This window comes from Juglans regia, chromosome 3, assembly GCF_001411555.2.
Source record: "Juglans regia cultivar Chandler chromosome 3, Walnut 2.0, whole genome shotgun sequence".
Taxonomy (NCBI): Eukaryota; Viridiplantae; Streptophyta; class Magnoliopsida; order Fagales; family Juglandaceae; genus Juglans; species Juglans regia.
Window position 1 is genome coordinate 34,923,460 of NC_049903.1, and position 19,005 is coordinate 34,942,464.

General features: G+C 37.4%; 1 protein-coding gene across 6 annotated transcripts in view; it reads left to right on the forward strand.

Annotated features, from left to right (window-relative positions):
- Nucleotides 1-15,564, forward strand: part of LOC108989005 (mediator of RNA polymerase II transcription subunit 33A-like) — a 29,737-nt gene extending 14,173 nt beyond the window's left edge. For all 6 annotated transcript variants that reach the window (XM_018962624.2, XM_018962478.2, XM_035688240.1 and 3 more), the window contains 3 exons: nucleotides 12,881-13,541; nucleotides 13,752-13,958; nucleotides 14,092-15,564. In XM_018962624.2, coding sequence (XP_018818169.2) covers nucleotides 12,881-13,541; nucleotides 13,752-13,958; nucleotides 14,092-15,185 — 1,962 coding nt within the window. In that variant the 3' untranslated portion in view covers nucleotides 15,186-15,564. The remainder of the gene's footprint in view (nucleotides 1-12,880; nucleotides 13,542-13,751; nucleotides 13,959-14,091) is intronic.
- The last annotated feature ends 3,441 nt before the right edge of the window (nucleotides 15,565-19,005 follow it).

A 19,005-nucleotide genomic window follows, 5' to 3' on the forward strand; every position in this document is an offset into this window, starting at 1 on the left:
GTGGCTGTCCGTGACTACTGCAGCGGGGAGGAGAGTTTTAACTTGAAGGTTGAGGGATGGTGCACTGGTCGTACATGGAGGTTGTTTGCTGGTTGAAGGGGCGGAGCTACAGTGTTGCGGCTTGCATGATGCTTTCTGGTGGTTACGGTTTATGCCGTGGCCGGTGGAAGAAGAAAAATCAAGGCAGGGGAGGAACTCACAGGCAACATGAGAAAGTGAGGTGTGGTTGGGGCTACGTGGGTATATATTAGGGCTGTACAACAAACCGGAGAACCGACTGGGACCGACTCAGACCGGCCGGCCGAGCTCGGAACTGGCCGAAACCAGTGGAGAACTAGTCGGCGTGCAGTACAAAATTGAGAAAATTGATATCGGCCGGTTCGAACCTGATTCAAACCGTTGAACTGGCCGACTAAAGAAATTATTATTATTTTTTATATACTTTGTCCTTAAAACGATGCCGTTCTACTTAAGTTTAAGTGGAACAACGTTGTTTAATCCTATAGCTGTGTTTTAAATACAACTGAAATGACGCCGGCGTCGTTTTATTTATAACGTATTAAAACAAATAAGTAGAACGACGTCGTTTGGTTTAAACCAAACGGCGTCGTTTCGATATCAATTCGTCTTCTTCCTCGCATCTCAGTTCTCATCCTCTCTCTCTCTCTCTCTCCTCTGCAACTCTCTCTCTCTCTAGCCTCTACTCTCTCAGACGAAGCTTGGTCTGAGAACCGACCGTGAACCGCCACATAAATGAAGCATCGGTTGGCGTCGGCGTCGGTGTTTCTCCTCCCCATCGACCGGTTTCGGCCGGTTTTCTCCCCCAAAACTTAAGTGTCGGTCGGCGTCGGTTTTTCCCAAAAACTGCACCGAAGGGGTCGGTTTTCACCCCTAGTATATATAGAAGGAAATCATGTTTAAAAATTTTAATGCGAATGGCTCTAGAATTGTAATCCCTATTGAACTCTATTGAGACGTGAATTCTAGTGGAAGGTGGAGACATGCATGACTTACAAACTTCCATCGAAGAGAAGCAAATGAAAGGCTTTCATAAAAATTCTCGTAGAATCGAGAATGAAGTTTTCATTCTGTACATGCCAGATCATGAATTAGTAACTGCATCCAATCTCCAAAAAAAATCTCAATTGTTCCGAACTTTCTATTTTTGGAATGGAATATTTACGGAACTCTCATGAATAGGATCAAACCTTATTACATGGTATTTACATGAGATTCCTCTTTCTTATTCTTAAGCAGAGTTCCAATACAATCTAGGGCCTAACGACTTGGCTCCATTTTAGGCTATAATTGTTAACTAAACTTTAACTTAATTATTGAGCCCATGGAAAATTTATAATCTATCGGAACTCCAAGGGGTTCAAGTGGTGAAGGCCTTGGTCTTGGGGTATCACTCCCTTCAAGGTCCAAGGTTCAATACCTCATGGGTGTAAACAATCCTTTGGGGCCACACCTCCTGGTGAAAAGTCAGCGATTTAACTAGTTCCGTGTAGGGAAACTTTTGAGGGTGCAGTGCATGGGACCGGGGTTTACTCTGCAGGGGTGGGTCCGAAGGGCCCTGCCTTGGAGAGGTTTCCCGACATAAAAAAAGAAAGAAAAAAAAATTCTATCGGATTTAACTTTAGGCATATAAGCCTAATTAAAGTTCCTACAACATAATTTGAATAATTCATGGGTTTATCAAATATGGCCCATTAACTATAATTTAGGCCCAATACAAATTATCAATATTCCGACCTTAGAATTATTGGGCTGCGTTGTTACATTTCTTGTCTTGAATTCCATTGTTGGTTCTATAGTTTGTATGCAGAGTGGTTCATCCTTTACAATTGGTATTAGATAGGACTGATCCTTCGAAGTTACAACATCTTTGTGTCAAGATAAGTTAAAATGCGATGTATGAATGGCCGAATCAATTGGCCTTTGAGTGATCTGTATATTATATAGAAACTTTACAAGAGAACTATACATGGGAAGAAACTAATTATCGAGTGATTCTAGCATTCTTAGCCTTATAAGGAAACTATATATTCTGTACAAGCCTAAGTAACGGAAGTAAAGATGAGATAAGGAAAGAAGAATAGAAGGAAACTATATTGATGATGGACAGCAAAGCTGTCCATTGACACTTTGAAGTTACAACATGAAGGGATTTACAAACAACTTGAAGTTCATCAGTAGGCCATTCATGGCATCACTGAAAGGTTAAATCAGTTAATTGATATGCTTCGATCACTAGTAGAATGTAGACAATGTGATTCTGCTGAAGGAGGAATAAGTGAGCCCAAAGGGTATATGAAGAGAGGAATATCGTGCCTAGGGGAGTACGGTTGGGTTTCCCTTACTTTGAGGGAAATAATCCAATTGGGTGGATTTTCAAAACCACCCAATACTTTGAGTTTCATCAGACTCCCTCTAGTCAAAAACTTTTATTAACCTCCTACCATATGGAGGGTGAGGCCCTAATATGGTATCAAGATGCCTTGGATGGGGGTCAATTTAACAGTTGGGACTCATTTGTGAAATGTCTACAATTTAGATTTGGGCCAACAACTTATGATGACCCCATGGAGGCATTGACTCGTTTGAAGCAAACTTCATTTGTATCCTCTTATAAGGCTCAATTTGAGGTATTATCGAATAGGCTGAAAGGGATCTTAAAAAGGCACAAGCTCAACTGCTTTTTAAGTGGATTGAAGGATGAGATTAGCTTGGCAATGTGAATGCTTACTCTTATTAATCTTAGTATTGCTTTTGGATTGGCAAATATCCAAGAAGAGTATGTGTTGACATCAAGAAAGTCTTGGAGGCAAGGTGGAAGTAATATGGAGAAGGGTTCTTTTGAACCAAGTGCTGAAGTTACTAGGGGACAAAAGAGTAGTGTTCCAATTAAGAAGGTGTTTTCTTCACAGATGGATGAGAAGAGGAAGAAAGGTCTTTGTTACCACTGTGATGCAAAATGGAATCTATCTCATGTTTGCAAGAATCCTAAAGTTTATTTCTTGCAACTTGAGGATTCTATGGAGAGTGAATTATAGCAAGATGAATATGGGGAGATTGTGCAGATTGATAATGAAGATTAGAAGCATGTTGGGGAAGATTTGGAGATTTTGATTAATGCTATATCTGGTTTCCCTAGTAACAATGCAACGAGGTTACTTGGGAAAGTTGGATCTTTTACAGTGGAAATTTTGGTTGATTCAAGAAGTACTCACAATTTCCTGGATCCTTTGGTCGTGGAAGCAACTAAATTGAGAATTCAGAAAGATTCTAGTTTACAGGTGAAGGTGGCCAATGGTGATAAAATTTTGAGTCAAGGCAGATGTGAAGAAGCAGTGAGAATACAAGTAGGTTTTTGGTTCCTTTCCATGTACTGATCCTTGGAGGGTGTGATGTTTTGTTGGGTGTGCAATGGTTAAAGCTTTTAGGTCCCATTAATTGGGACTTCACTAATATGACTATGCAATTTGTAGTTCAAGGTAATGAGTTGACCTTGAAGGGCCTTAATTTTGAGGAGATATCAGTAGAAGCAACTGACAAACAGCTTAAGTCCTCCTTTATGAGGAAACAGGCTTGGTTATTACAAATGGTGACAATAGAAGAGAAAAAGGAAGTGAATCAATTGCAGCCTGAAATAACATAAGTAATTCAGGAGTTTCAAGAGGTTTTTGAGGAACCCGTGGGGTTGCCACCACCAAGATCTTTTGACCATCAGATTGTGCTGAAGGAAGGGATTGCTCCTGTTTCAGTAAGACCCTATAGATACCCACATTACCAGAAAACTAAGATTGAAAAGATTGTCAAAGATTTGTTGAAGAATAGAGTGATAAGGCCAAGCCAAAGCCCATTTTCTTCACTAGTTTTGTTGGTTAAGAAAACTAATGAAACCTAGAGAATGTGTATAGACTATAGGGCTTTAAATCAAGAGACCATCACAGAAAAATTCCAATATTTGTCATTGATGAACTGCTTGATGAGCTCGTTGGTGCACGAATTTTTTCTAAGCTTGACTTAAGGTCAGGCTATCATTAAATTAGTGTGAGGGAGCAAGACATTTCCAAAACAACCTTTAGAATTCATGCGGGCCACTATGAGTTTTTGGTCATGCCGTTTGGACTCACAAATACACCAGCCACTTTCAAAGGCTTGATGAATGAGGTATTCAAGCTTTATCTCAGGAAATTTGTATTGTTTTTTTAATGAAATTTTAGTCTATAGCCAAAATTTCTCTGATCACATTAGACACTTGAAGTCTGTACTGACTTGCTTAAGACATCATAGCTTGTTTGCTAAAATGTCAAAGGGTTAAAGAAGTGGATTATTTGGGTCACATTATCTCGGGTGAAGGAGTAAGGGCAAACCCAGCCAAGCTATCTTCTATGCTAGAGTGGCCCATTCCTAGCACATTGAATTATGGGGCTATAGCAGCCCCATTAACCATGTTACTAAAGAAAAATGCATTTGTGTGGTCAGATGAAGCTACAAGGGCATTTCAACAATTGAAGCAAGCTGTCACCCAACCTCTTGTGTTGAGGTTGCCAGATTTCTCTAAAGAGTTTACAATTGAATGTGATGCATTTGGGATAGAGCTGGGAGCTGTGTTGATGCAGGAAGGTTAGCCAATAGCATTTTTCAGTAAAGCTTTGAAGGGGAAATATTTAATGTTATGTACATATGAGAAAGAGCTATTGGCATTAGTAGCAGCAGCAAAGTGGAGACCATACTTGCTTAGTCAGATTTTCAAAGTGAAAATTGATTAGCAAGCATTAAAGTATCTTTTGTAGCAGAAAGTAGGCACTGAAGCACAACAGAAATTGATTGCTAAGTTGATGGGGTACAATTTCAGAATAGAGTACAAGAGAGGGAGAGATAATAAGGTAGCTGATGCATTGTCAAGGAAGTGGGAGGAAGAAGAAGCTACCTTGGCTTTAATTTCTTTCCCTGCATCAGTTTGGATTGAAGAGTTGAAGCACAATTATGAGTTATCCACAGAGATAACTAATATTGTTACTCAGTTGTAGCAAGGTGGTGAGGGACCAAAAGGGTATACTCTACAACTAAGGTTGCTACTGAAAAAAGGGAGGCTGGTGATTGTGCCCTTATCCCCTTTTAAAACCAAAGTTCTACAGTTTATTCACGACAATCCTCAAGCAGGCCATGTGGGGTATCAAAAGACATTGCAGAGAGCAAAAATGGATTTTTTTTTGGGAAGGAATGTGTAGAGATATCAAGAATATGGTGAAGGAGTGTGAGATCTGGCAACTTAATAAACATGAAAATACTCATCCAGCAGGTTCCTGCAGCCCTTTCCTGTTCTAGATTCACCTTGGTTAGACATCTCATTGGATTTCATTGAGGGTTTGCTAATGTCCCATGGGATGAGTGTAATATTTTCAGTCGTGGATAGACTAACCAATTTGCTTACTTCTTTCCTATGTCTTACCTATATACTGCAGCCAAAGTGGCTCAAGTTTTCTTCTCAGGTGTCTTTAAACTTCATGGAATTCCAAGAACAATTGTCTCAGATCAAGATCCTATCTTCACTAATTCCTTTTGGAAGGAATTGTTTCAACTACATGGCACCTCATTGGCATTTAGTTCAGCGTATCATCCTGAGGCCTTAAATAAATGCTTGGAGGGCTATTTGAGGTGCTATATTGGTAGCAGACCAAAAGAATGGAGTAACTGGCTACCTATGGCAGAGTGGTGCTATAATAGCACTACTCATTCTTCAACTTTAATGTCCCCATTTGAAGCACTCTATGGTTATCCTCCTTGTAGATTACTTGCTTATATCCCAGGTACTACAGCTAATGTAGTAGTTGATTAGTAGCTGAAGTCAAGAGATCCGATTTTGGCTATTTTGAAAGAGAATTTGCAGAAGGCTTAGCATAGGATGAAGTTATTTGCTAACAAGAAGAGAACTGAGAGATCATTTGAAGTGGGCGATTGGGTGTTCTTACAATTGCTACAGACAGAAGCCAGTGGCAATGAGGCACAATTTGAAATTAGCTCCTAAATACTATGGTCCTTTTCAGATAGTTCAAAGGTTTGGTGCAGTGGCATATAAGTTGGCATTACCTCCTAGTTCATGAACTCATCCAGTTTTCCATGTGTCATGTTTGAAGAGGAAATTGGGTGAGCAGATTTCTCCCTTACCTACTCTACCTCCAGTAGATTCTGAAGGCATTATACAACTTGAGCCTGAGGCAATTTTAGTGAGAAAAATGGTTAAGGTTGGAAACCATGTAGCAATAGAAGTGTTAATCAAGGGTTGGAAGCACCTGCTAAGGATAGCATATGGGAGTCATTGTGGAAGCTGTGCAATATCTACCCTCACCTTGTGGGCAAGGTCCTTTGAGGGAGAGAGGTGCTGAAAGAATTTGGCAGTGCATTGGCCTTGAGGACAAGGCTTTTAAGGGGGAGAGATTGTCATGGTGTTAATAAACTTAACGACTTGAAGGGAGAAGGAAGGGTTAAATGGGGAGTTTTGGATTAAATGAAATGTGGAGTTTAGGGGAAATAAGTGAAACCGTGCGTTTTGTGTAAAAGAATTCGATAATGTTGCGTTTTATGTTTTGATTGTGGTGTTTTAAAGTAAGTGAAACGATGCGTTGACGAGGGAGATCTGATGTAGTGTGGTTTTTTGTTGTGAGTTGCTGCGTTTTATAAGTTTCTTTGTAGATCGTCAAGTATAAAAGGGAAGAAGAGTTCTGTAAGGAGATCATCTGAACACTTAGGCCCCGTTTGGATAGTGAAAGTGTTTCATCCCATCTCATCATTACAACTTTCCCAAATTTTCACACAAAATATAATAAATAATACAACTTTTTCAATCCCAAAACAATAATAATATTAAAAGATAATATTCTAACAATATTTTATTAAACTTTCAACTCAACTCATCTCATCTCAACTCATTATCCAAACGGCACTTTAGAAGAATTCTGTAAAGTGGAGGTTGAGAGTTCCTTGAAAACTCTTTCCAAGAATAAAGATTGGTTCTTGGGTTTCTTGAATCCTTTTCTTGATATCTTGTCTTGAATTTCCATTGTTGGTTCGGTACTTTGTATGTAGAATGGTTCATCCTTTACAATGAGGCTACTGGTAGGGCAACCTGTCGTCGACAACGTCGAAGCTGAGGGAGTGTTTGGTCGTGGTGTTTAGGTATTCGGCCTTGGGGTGAGGAGGATGTTCTTAACCTAGATTAAGATGCGATTTGGATAGTGATGAAATGACATGGTTTTAAATGAAAGTTGAAAATTGAATAAAATATTATTAGAATATCATTATTGTTTTGGAATTTGAAAAAATTGAATTGTTTATTATATTTTGTGTGAGAATTTAGGAAAGTTGTAATGATGAGATGAAATGAAACACTTTCACTATCCAAACGAGGCCTAAGTGTCTTCTCCTATCTTGAATGGTGCCTATTTGATAATGAGAATAAGGTAACCCACAACCCACTTATTCTCATTTAAGATTAATTAAATCTTGATTTCAAGCCAGATCCAATACAAGGCCTTTGTAAAGGTACATACCCAGTTCGTTCTAGTTCGGATCCGATATTGGCTTGTTCTGATCCGATACATTCCGGTTTGGGCCAATACAAGCCAATTCCTACCGATACAGACTGGTTCAAAGCCGATATTAAACAATTTTCATTGATATTTTCTGTTACTCCACCGGTACAAGCTGAAATCCAGTCATTCAAGTCTGTCTCTCATGTACTTTCCGCATATTTCAAATGACTTCAACTCGGTTTATACTTTTCAGATTGGGTTCTTCGGTTTTCATCCATATTTCACATCTTGTATTGGTTTGCTACCTTTGGGTGTTGGATTGTGTTGTATTTTTCAGCCTCCATGTCTACTAAATTTGAGTCATTGTCTCTTACATCAAGCTTTAATGTGCCTGTGACCATGGTAAAATTGAATGGAAAGAACTATGTGCTTTGATCAAAATCTGTTGAAGTGTTTTTGGAGGGCAAGGGTCTTCATAGTCACTTGGTTGATACAAAACCTGACTAAACTAGTCCCACATTTGCTCAATGTGAACAAAAAAATGCTCAAATCTTGTCCTTGATGTTGTCTAGCATTGAGCCTAATATTTGTTCTAGTTTGATGCATCTCGACACTGCTCAAGCAGTGTGGGGGCATTTCAAGCATATGTATTCAAGTGTTGGGAAAATGATCCGCATTTATGAGTTGTGTAAGCAATTCTTTGGGTTGGAACGAGGCATTTTGGGTCTTGAAGAATACTATACTCTGGTGATGAGTATATGTGAAGAGTTCCAAATGTATTAGCCTATTACTTCTAATGTTTCATGTATGCAGCAACAACGTGAAGACTTCAGTGTTGTTTTGTTCCTTATTGGCTTGAAGCTAGAATAAGAGTTTGTTTGTTCCCAAATTTTGGCTAGTCCACAGCTTCCCTCATTTCTTGATATGTTCTATCGGCTTCAATGTGCCATGTTGTCTTGACATCAGTTGTCTTCTGATCAGAGTGGTGAGATATCTACTTTAGTTGTCTTTTATTGGAGTGACAATGTTCCTCTTGTCGGGCGTGGAGTTCTTGATGGTAGAGGTGCATGTGGGGAACATGACTCCAAGGGTCGTCGCACTCGAGGTTGTGAATCTCATAAGCGCACCCATTGTGGTCGTAGTAATCACTCTGTAGACTATTGTTGGGATTTACATGGTAGACCATCTGGGTATGCTAATCAGGCCATTTGCCAAGATACCACCTCACCTTTAGCTAGCTCCAACCCACCTCCATATTCAGATATGATTGCCATACTGAGAAACACTCTTTGGAGATTTCATAGTATCTGAATTAGATAAGGAATTAGACAAACCAATCATATGTTCATTAGCTTACTGATTCTATGTCCTTGTCATTTGTTCTGTATGCTCCTGGCTTTCCCTTTGTATGTTGTCCATTAGTAAGAATACTAGAAATCTCCAATGTTCAATGAGTTTTTACCCCTCTTTATGTATCTTTCAATATCTCAAGATGAGGAAGAAGATTGGTAGGGGGCATGAAGTTGGTGGCTTGTATTATCTTGATTTCAAACATAGACCCACTCGAGCTCGCACATCCTCATCATCATCCGCTTTTGAATGGCATTGTCGCCTTGATCATCCTTCTACTTTCCTTGTGAAACGTCAAATTAGGAATCTTGGAAATGTATCTTCCTTTCGTTAGGAAGTGTATCAACATAGCAAACACCATCGTGTCTTTTATACCTCAAGTTGATAGTTGAGGCTTGAGTCCTTTTGAATTGATTCACTCTGTATGGGGACGAATCAATATTGAATCAAATAACGTTGAGTATTTTATTACATTTGTGAAATAAATTAAAACCCAATTTGGACAGAAAATTCAAGTTTTACGTTCTGACAATACTAAAGAATATCAATCTAGTTCCTTTGCTACTTAAGTAATAAATGAATTGTTTATTAAACCTCGTGTTCTTATACCCTCAATAGAACGATGTGGCTGAACGCAAAAATCTTCATTTGTTAGATGTAACCCAAACACTTTTACTTCACAAGCATGTTCCTAAACGTTTTTGGAGTGGAGTCTTTACTGCTTGTCACCTTATTAACCACATGCCTTCATTAGTTCTCAATATTGCTTCTCCTCTCTCTATTTTGTTCCCTACAACTCCTTCATTTTCTCTTCCTCCAAAAATCTTTGGGTGTGTTTGTTATGTTCATAACCTTGGCCTAGGTTTTGATAAACTTGATCTATGTGCTACCAAATGTATTTTTGTTGGTTATTCCCGGACTCCAAAAGGATGTCATTGCTATAATCCTGTTCTTAGACGCTACTTCACTAGTTTGATGTCACATTCTTTGAGTCCATACCCTATTTCTTGGACACATCTTCGATTGGTGAGGGTGATATTCTACCATTACCTACTCTTACCATTCCTTCCTCACTCACCCACTTTTCCCCAGCGCCTTCCATCGTTCCCTTACAAGTTTATTCGCATCGCTCGCAGCCACTAGCTCCCATGCCTCCACCAATCTCGTCTTTGTCTTCGGATCCTAAGTTACCTAGTACTTTAGATTCTCAGTCTGGTGCTCTTAGAAAAGGTACTTGTTCTTGTGTTACTTAACACCTAATTAGTCAGTTTGTCTCTTGTCATGCCTATCTCCTTCATTCTCATGTTATACTTCTCAACTTCCTAAGCTTTTTGTTCCTAAAACAGTCCAGGATGCTTTGTTTGATTGGGGGTGGAGGACAACTATGAAGAATGAAATGGATGCTCTTTGCCATAATGGGACATAGGATCTTGTTCCACTACCACCTGGTAAACAACCTGTTGGCTATAAAGTTAAAATTCCATTCTAATGGTTCTGTGGAACGTCTGAAAGCATGGTTGGTCACTAAGGGTTATTCCCAAACTTATAGCATTGATTACAAAGAGACCTTCTCCTTGGTTGCCAAAATCTCTTCTGTTCGCGTGTTGATCTTTCTTGCCCCTAACCTAGACTAGCCCTTATTTTAGTTTGATGTTAAAAATGCATTTTTAAGTGGTGACTTGCATGAGGAAGTTTATATGGACCAACCACCTGGATTTGTTGCTTAGGGATTGTATCGAGGTTCAGGTGGTTGTATGCATGTTAAAGGCACTATATGGTTTGAAGCAATCCCCTTAAGCATAGTTTGAAAGGTTTTATGATGTTGTATTGGTATTTGGTCTTCATAGATGTCAAACATACCATCCGGTATTTCACCTACACAGTGATGCAGGTCATATTTTGTTGGTTGTATATGTGGTTGACATTGTAATTACTGTCAGTGATAGCTGAGATTGGTAGGCTGAAACAATTTTTGCATGATCAGTTTCAGACCAAAGATTTGGGGAAGCTTAGATTTTTTCTTGGGATTAAAGTTGGCAAGTCTAAAAAAGGTATTAGTCTATCTTAGAGAAAATATGTACTTGACATTTTGGAAGAAAGGGCAATGGCTCACACTATTAGCAAGTTGACATGGTTTTAACACTTCTTTTAAGAGATTGGATTTCCAGCTCCTGTTCTTTTTCAATTATTTTACGATAATCAAGCTGCAGTGCATATTGCCTCTAATCCTCTAATTCTGTGTTCTAGGAGAGGACTAAGCATATAGAGATTAATTATCACTTCATTCGAGATAAGATATCGAGTGGTGACATTTCTACACCTTTTGTGAAATTTGCTGATCAACTTGCATGTGTTTACCAAGTCCTTGTGTCATAGTTGGTGAAGGTTTATTTGTTCCAAGCTGGGTTTATATGACAACTTGAGGGGGAGTGTTTTAGAGGGCATTATTGTAATAAGTATAACTCATGAGGGTATAATCGTCAGTTGTATGTTTAGTATATATAGTGGAACAGTAATGAATAAACACAAGTTTGAACAAATGTTTTTCCCTCTTATTTGTGTTCTCTCTATGTTTTACGACAATGATATACAAAATTAAGATTAAGAGATCTAAATGTCATCGGTGATGTTGTCCTCCATCATTTCATTGAAACTAAGTTTGTTTCTGTCTTGACTCTTGGTGAGACATTTAAAATGAGCTGATACAAATTTTCGGTATTTTTTTGGATCCAAGTGTGAATTTTACTTTCTTGTTTTAATGATCTTAGTATATTGTTTCAATACTTGTAGTACATATATTGGTTGCTGTTTGAAACAATTCAGAATTTCGTGTTGATTTGATGCTTGTTGTCTTCACCATGAGATTCTCTTATAGTCGTTAATGGTAGTATCAATTATTTGGTTTCATGCTATGCAAATACTCAGCTCCTGTCATCATGATGATTCCTCAATCCCTAAGGCTCTTGGTGCATTCATATGGTTTGACTATTTGTTTTGACTTAACCATTTATCTAGAAGCCACTTCCTTTCCTTTGCTTGGGGCCTGGCTGTGTGAAAAGTCCCAACTAGTTGCTTAGTAAATATGATGGAAAATTGGCTGAACATTTTGTATCTGCATTTTGATTATGTGTTGTACCATATGAAAGACCTCTTATAAGTGGTAGCTAAGGCAGCTGCCAACCATTTGCTTCTTATGTCTCGTCCTTTTTACTTCTTAGATGACATATTAATGTAATAATAACCTTCTTTGCTGTTGCTTAGAGGATCATGCTGTTAGTGTCTTTTACTATTTTGCACCCCCTCTCCCTACTACCTTTTTTCCCCTCAGCCCCTTCCTACTGCTTTCTCTTTGAACGAAAGTTCTAAACCATAATTTTCCATGATTGCAATTGCTAACCCTGAAGATCATAGTTCCTCTTGACCTTTTGGTCTTTTAGTTCAGAACAGTCAATCCCTTAAAGAGTGGGTAAAGTTACTTGAGTATCGATGTTGCTAATCTTTTGCACTTTGTGGAAGTTATGACATTAATTTTAAAAAACTCATGGGGGATTCTTTACTTATATGCATAATACTTCAGACTTTTTGAAGAGTTTTATGTGGTCCCGACATCTTAGCCAATACTCATCAATTTTCAATTAACATCATGTCCTCTGAGTGATACTCTGAGAAATATAGAAGATTTTCATTCTGACCACTATATATTTAACATAAATCGCATTGCAAAAGTGGGTTAGTTGAACAGGGATATGGTCAAAACAGTTACTTTTTGGGTTGGCTTGAGGGCTGACTTAAAAATGAACCATGATTTTGAACTTTTGTCGATAGATACTCTGAAGTTGGTTTTTGGATGGTTTCCCTATTTATCGGCCATCTATGGCTATACTGTTAGAAGACATACTTGTGTCCATTACACATAATTTCATTTGTATTTGACTCTGACATGTTGATATGTATATTCTGATTAATGCAATATGTTTCTGTTTTTACAGGTCCCTGAAGTTGCTGCTTCATTAATGCCACTTTGTGAGGTCTTTGGGTCACTAAAACCTGCATCAAGGAACAAATCAAGCAAGGATGATGAGCCCTCAATTTACATGGTTTTTTCTTTTGCATTTCTGTATCTTCTTCGTCTGTGGAAATTCTACAGGCCCCCTCTTGAGCAATGCATTTCAGAGCGAGGGGTAGCAGTTCGAGGTGAACTCACTTTGGAGTATCTTCTGTTATTACGCAATCGCAGCATTGCCTCTTGTCAGGTTGAAACATACAGCAATCCAAACCAGTCTGAGCCAGCATCAGGAAAACCTATATATATTGATTCTTATCCAAAATTACGAGCATGGTATTGTCAAAACAAATCTTGTATAGCCTCCACACTTGCTGGTCTCTCTAGTGGAAATCCTGTTCACCAAGTTGCTAATAAGATCTTAAGTATGATTTACTGGAAAATGACAAAAAGTGCTGCCTCATCCGGTAACTCTTCAACACCAACTAGCGGCAGTGCATGTGAGTCTCCCAGAAGTACTGGAGAAGATGCTTACCAGAGGCCTGTGCTCCCTGCGTGGGAGGTGTTGGAAGCCATTCCTTTTGTTCTTGAGGCAATTTTAACTGCTTGTGCCAATGGAAGACTTTCATCTCGGGATTTGACTACAGGTCAAATGCTAACTTGTCAGCCGAGGTTCAATGTTTGTGTGTGTGTTTTCGTTTTCTTGTTTATCCTTCTTTCAAGTTTTGGAACATATTTTCTGGTTCTTTTATCTGCAGATATTAGATAAGAGTGTCTATTGAAATTAAAAGTTCAGGGACGCATTTTGCACCTTCCCATCATCAACATTTATCTTACTGGCCCTTGAATGTTTGCAGGCCTAAGAGACCTTGTCGATTTTCTGCCTGCATCTCTTGCTGCAATTGTTAGTTACTTCTCTGCAGAAGTTACTCGTGGCATATGGAAACCAGTTGCAATGAATGGAAAGGATTGGCCCAGTCCAGCAGCAATCCTTCCGTCAATGGAGTCTGAAATAAAAGCAGTACTTGCTGCTGTGGGTGTTGATGCTCCAAGCTGTTCTACTGGTAAATTCCGCCTCTTTATTTGTATTTGTCTGCTTTATAATATAAATAGCTCCAATATTCTAGCTTACAGATGGCGCAGAAATTTTTTCTTGAAACTTCTGCACTTCAGTTGCTAATTCTTCTTGTGCTATAGGGAATTCACCTATAATGCTTCCCCTACCAATGGCGGCCCTTGTCAGTTTAACCATTACTTTTAAACTCGACAAGAGTCTGGAGTACATCCATTCAGTTGCTGGGCTGGCCTTGGAGCACTGTGCATCTGGTTGTCCTTGGCCAAGCATGCACATAATTGGATCTCTATGGGCTCAAAAGATTCGACGCTGGCATAATTTCATTGTTGTATCATCATCCCGCTCTATATTCAGACAAAACAAAGAAGCTATTGCCCAGCTCCTGAGAAGTTGCTTCACTTCGTTCCTTGGATCGCTCAACATATCAACTTCTTCATTGAGTAACCAAAGTAGTGTGAATGGTCTGTTGGGAAGCACTATCTCTGTGGGTGGTGGTGGTTCTTCTGTTGCACCTGGATTTCTGTTTCTGCGCTCTTGTCGAACAATACACAATGTCCACTATGTAAGTGACATTATTGTAGGGCTCGTAGCAGAGTATGCGAGGAATTTAGCTTCCAGATGGGCAAGCACGGACTCCCCTCGTTTGAAGTCTAGTCAAGCATCATTATCCATTGCCTCTGTTAGGGCAAGGGAGGTGGCAACACTAGGTGCAAGCCTACTATGTGTGACAGGTGGGGTCCAGCTAGTCCAAGAACTCTTCAGGAACACCATTCCGACATGGCTGATATCGTCAAGGAAACAGAAACTTCACAAGGTGAGTGTGGTGTCCCGTATAGTAGAGGGGTATGCCATGGCATATCTGTTGATATTGTCCGGGGCCATTGTATGGGGTGTGGAGGCGAAACTGACAACATGTGCATTCTCTAGAAGGGCCCGCGCGGTTGGGGTCCATATGGACTTTTTGGCTGGGGTATTGGAGGGAAACATATCACTTGGCTGTGATCCCGCCACTTGGAAAGCTTATCTCTCTTGTTTAGTTGGTTTAATGGTGCGTTTCGCTCCGGCATGGATTCAAGAAGTGAAGCTGGAGACATTGAGGAAATTGGCCTGTGGTTTGAGAGGATGGCATGAATGTGAGCTGGCTATTTCTCTGCTTGAAAGAGGTGGAACTGCAGCCATAGGATCTGTTGCCGAGTTATTGAATGTAATTAGTTGAATTTCTGACGAGGAATGTAGGATTTGTTCAACATGATAAGAAAAGTTATGAATGCAATGTACAGGGCACCTATGGCAACGAGTACCATAACAAGATACTGAAAGCCGAGAGGTTTGCATCTGTCAAGCGGCTTTGTCCAAGCGGTACCTTATGCTTGAATATAGGTTTTGGTGAACTCCGTAACCTCAAGGCAAGAATGGTGTTTTCACGACCATTGCCTAGAATTGCTCATTGCCCAAACAGCAGGTATTGCTAATGGAAAGCTTTTAGTTGTGTTCGAGTCATGTCTACGGACTTAGATCTATAATACATGCTCTAGAAACGTTGCTAAAGCATCTCGTCTTCCCTTCAAATGTCATCGAGGTGTTAAATATTTTAACATGATACTTTAATTTCTAAAAAGATTTTCGACAATCTATGTTTTATAATATTGAACTAATAAAATAACATAAGATTAAAAACGTATGTCTTCTTCTGATAATTTGACAAGAGCTAACGTTATCACAAGAGAAGGATTACCCACAACAACTTTACTTTCGGGTGTCTTCAAATGACTAGAGGTAGAATTATGTTGTAAGCAATAACCTTTGCCTCTGTTAGTACTTAGATTTCCAGGCTATCATCAAATTTAGAGGTATTTGTGTTGTACTATAATTTAAGTAGGCTAGTATAAACCTATTAGAAGTACAGTGTGGAATGCCTTATAAAACTACAACTCTTACATTTTCCACCACTTGGTCCATTCACATAAAACAAAACAAAACAAAATATTTATTTATAATTTGATTTTTTTTTTCAAAACACTTTTCATAGGTTTATGAGTTTCATAATATCAATGTCAAATTAGCTATTAATGCGAATCATGTCGGTCCTTTATTATAGAATCAACAAAAATCCTTCCATGTATTAGAACACTTATAATTTAATTCAACATCATCTTTAATAGAGACAATTGAGGCTGCTACTGCAATGCCATGATTTCCAATTCTTTTATATTTTAGACATCATCTGGTCATCATTCATACACAACATTCAATATACATATAAAGTGGAAATACAAAATCACAGAAATAATCATAATAAATATATCTCAATGTTCAGTAAGAAAGTACTTACCATATTAATGAGCTCGTTGGCATATTCACATCATGGGTTTAGGCATAAGACCCATCTCTTAAACATGTTTTTTAAACTACAATTATGAATGCGTATTGATATATTTTATTGACATTATTTGTTTCTGTACTCTCTCATTGACACTTAATTAAGTATTTAAAATTTCATTAAATACTCGTTATATTGGAGGAAAACACTATGAGGAGTTCTTGCAATACATTTTCAGCAACATAGTTATAAAGTCGACAATTCTAAATCCTAATATAAAGTTTCTTAATCATATACCATATACTATGGCCTCAAAATATTGCACAAACTCAGTCTCTATTACACTTCAAGCAGTAACATATCTGCTTCATATTTTTCCATAAATACCTTTACTAGATAGCAAACTATCATAATTATGTTTTCTATCATTAAAGCAATCACACAAAAATAGAGTCTGAATATCCAGTTACCTTAAGAGTATCGATTATCCTAAAGACAACAATATAGTTTTTAATCTCTTTCAAATAATATAGCACTTTTTTCACAATTTGTGGGTCAAACATCATTGGGTTATTTTTGCAAAATCTAAGGATGTCAATTGTAAAACTGATGTTCGACTTCATACAAGTTTGTGTAACCATTAAACTCTTTATAACCAACACGTATAGAACCTCTTTAACAACCTAATCAATTCAGGATACTATAAAATTACCAAGCATGTCACTTTTTGTTTTTCAATATATCTATTAACAATTTTTCATGCAAAGTTTCTAAAAAATCTCTATGTAACTTTACCGAGACTATCTTAATAGTCATCATCTTGGTATTAAAAATTCAAATCTAATCACAAAGGATGTCTCACTCATAAGTTTCATCTCACATAGCATTAATGTCGTATTACAAACCATGATTCCTATTGGCCAAAATGTCATCTACATACATGACCATAAATACAAACCTATTTCCACTAACCTTTGGATATTTACATTAACAATAATTATTTTCTTTGGATCCAAAGGCAGTGTTCAAATTATCAAACTTTGGATGCAATTTTTAAAAAAACTTTTAGCTTTTCTATGTAGCCTTTTGGTTGTTTATTCTAGACCTCATAATTCAAATTTTTACTCTATAATTTTTTTCATATCTAGTTAATGTAACTTTAAATCATAATGAGCTAATAATGGTATAGGGATCTTGAATGAGTTATTTAGGTTTATTAGAAAATCTCTTTTTTTTTACTAATCAATGCTCAGTTCTAAGTGAAATCCTTGATTATAAATCTAACTTTATATTATTCAACACTACCTTTAAAGTCAGGATATTGTCTCTAAGACCTATTTACATTCAATTTTTTTACACTTTTTAAACAATCTGACGAAATTACAGACTTCATGTTGATTTATAGATTTCAATCAATCTTTTATGCATCTATCTTTTATAGAATCACTTCATTTCGTAACTTGTGAAAACATAAGTGGATATTTATCTGTTTCAATGTCAAAATCTAATTTTGAAAACACACCACGTAGTATAACCAAATAGTAAATCAAGAAGTTTGCATGAGTTGCTTATTCTGGTGTTTTCATGGCTAATTCTTCAGCGGTATTTCTCTTATGAGATGGATGACCATTTGCTTATTGTTGGGTATTCATATTATCATTGAAATGACCAGTAAAAGGAATTACAAGCCTTTTTGAAGATACAAGAATGCACTTTCCCGACAATTACATCTTTAGTTACCATACTCCCATTGATTTTGCCATGCTTAAGGAATTCGACATTTTCAATTTCCTCAATAATCAGATTATGATTAAAACAATACAATCTATATCATTTGGATCTCATTGAGTAATCAATAATGTACCCATTAACTGTTATAGGATCCAACTCCTTTCATTTAAGTTGTAAAGTTTTACTTTAGTTTAACTATCTATACATATATATGCCTTAAATCGGGTATCATATTAGTTCACAACTCAAACTACCTTACTAGGAACATGGTCTATGATATACACCATTGTCTTTAAGAGTTTTACTATACATTTTTAAAAAATTTAGGGAAATAGTCCAGAGTTATAGCCCGACTCATAATACTTTTCATGGTACTCAATCCTCTAATCCAATATGATGATTTTCACATTTCTCTCTAGTTGTTTTTTCTCCACATGAGAAGTACCTCAAGAATTGTAAATGACTTGAAACTTCTCACGTAGTAGTCAATTATATTCATACCATAAAAGTCATCTATGAAAATAATAAGATATATTCATCAAAACATTACATGGAGAAAGGTCTACTTGTATCTATATGCATTATCTCAATACACTCCTTATCCCTTGTGACATTTTTTATGATACGTTTAATTTGCTTTCCTTAAGTGCAAATCCACACACACACCTTGGGATTAGAAAATCTAAATGCAACATTTTTTTTATTTACTAATTTCTACAACTTTTCTTTAGAAATATACCCCAAACTTTTATGTCACAAGTCATATGAGCTTTTCTTTAGTCATGTTTCAAATTTCTATGTCACAAGTTATAAATTTTTTTTCATAAATCATGTTACTTTTGGTTCCAGTACATGCCTCATGAGTGTAAAATGTTTTAACAAAAGTATAATGAAGGCATGCCAAATAAAATTTTATTAAAAAGAAACAGGGAGCCAACATGAATGGCATTTTGAAACAAGTTGAAATATGAATATTTGTAATCGA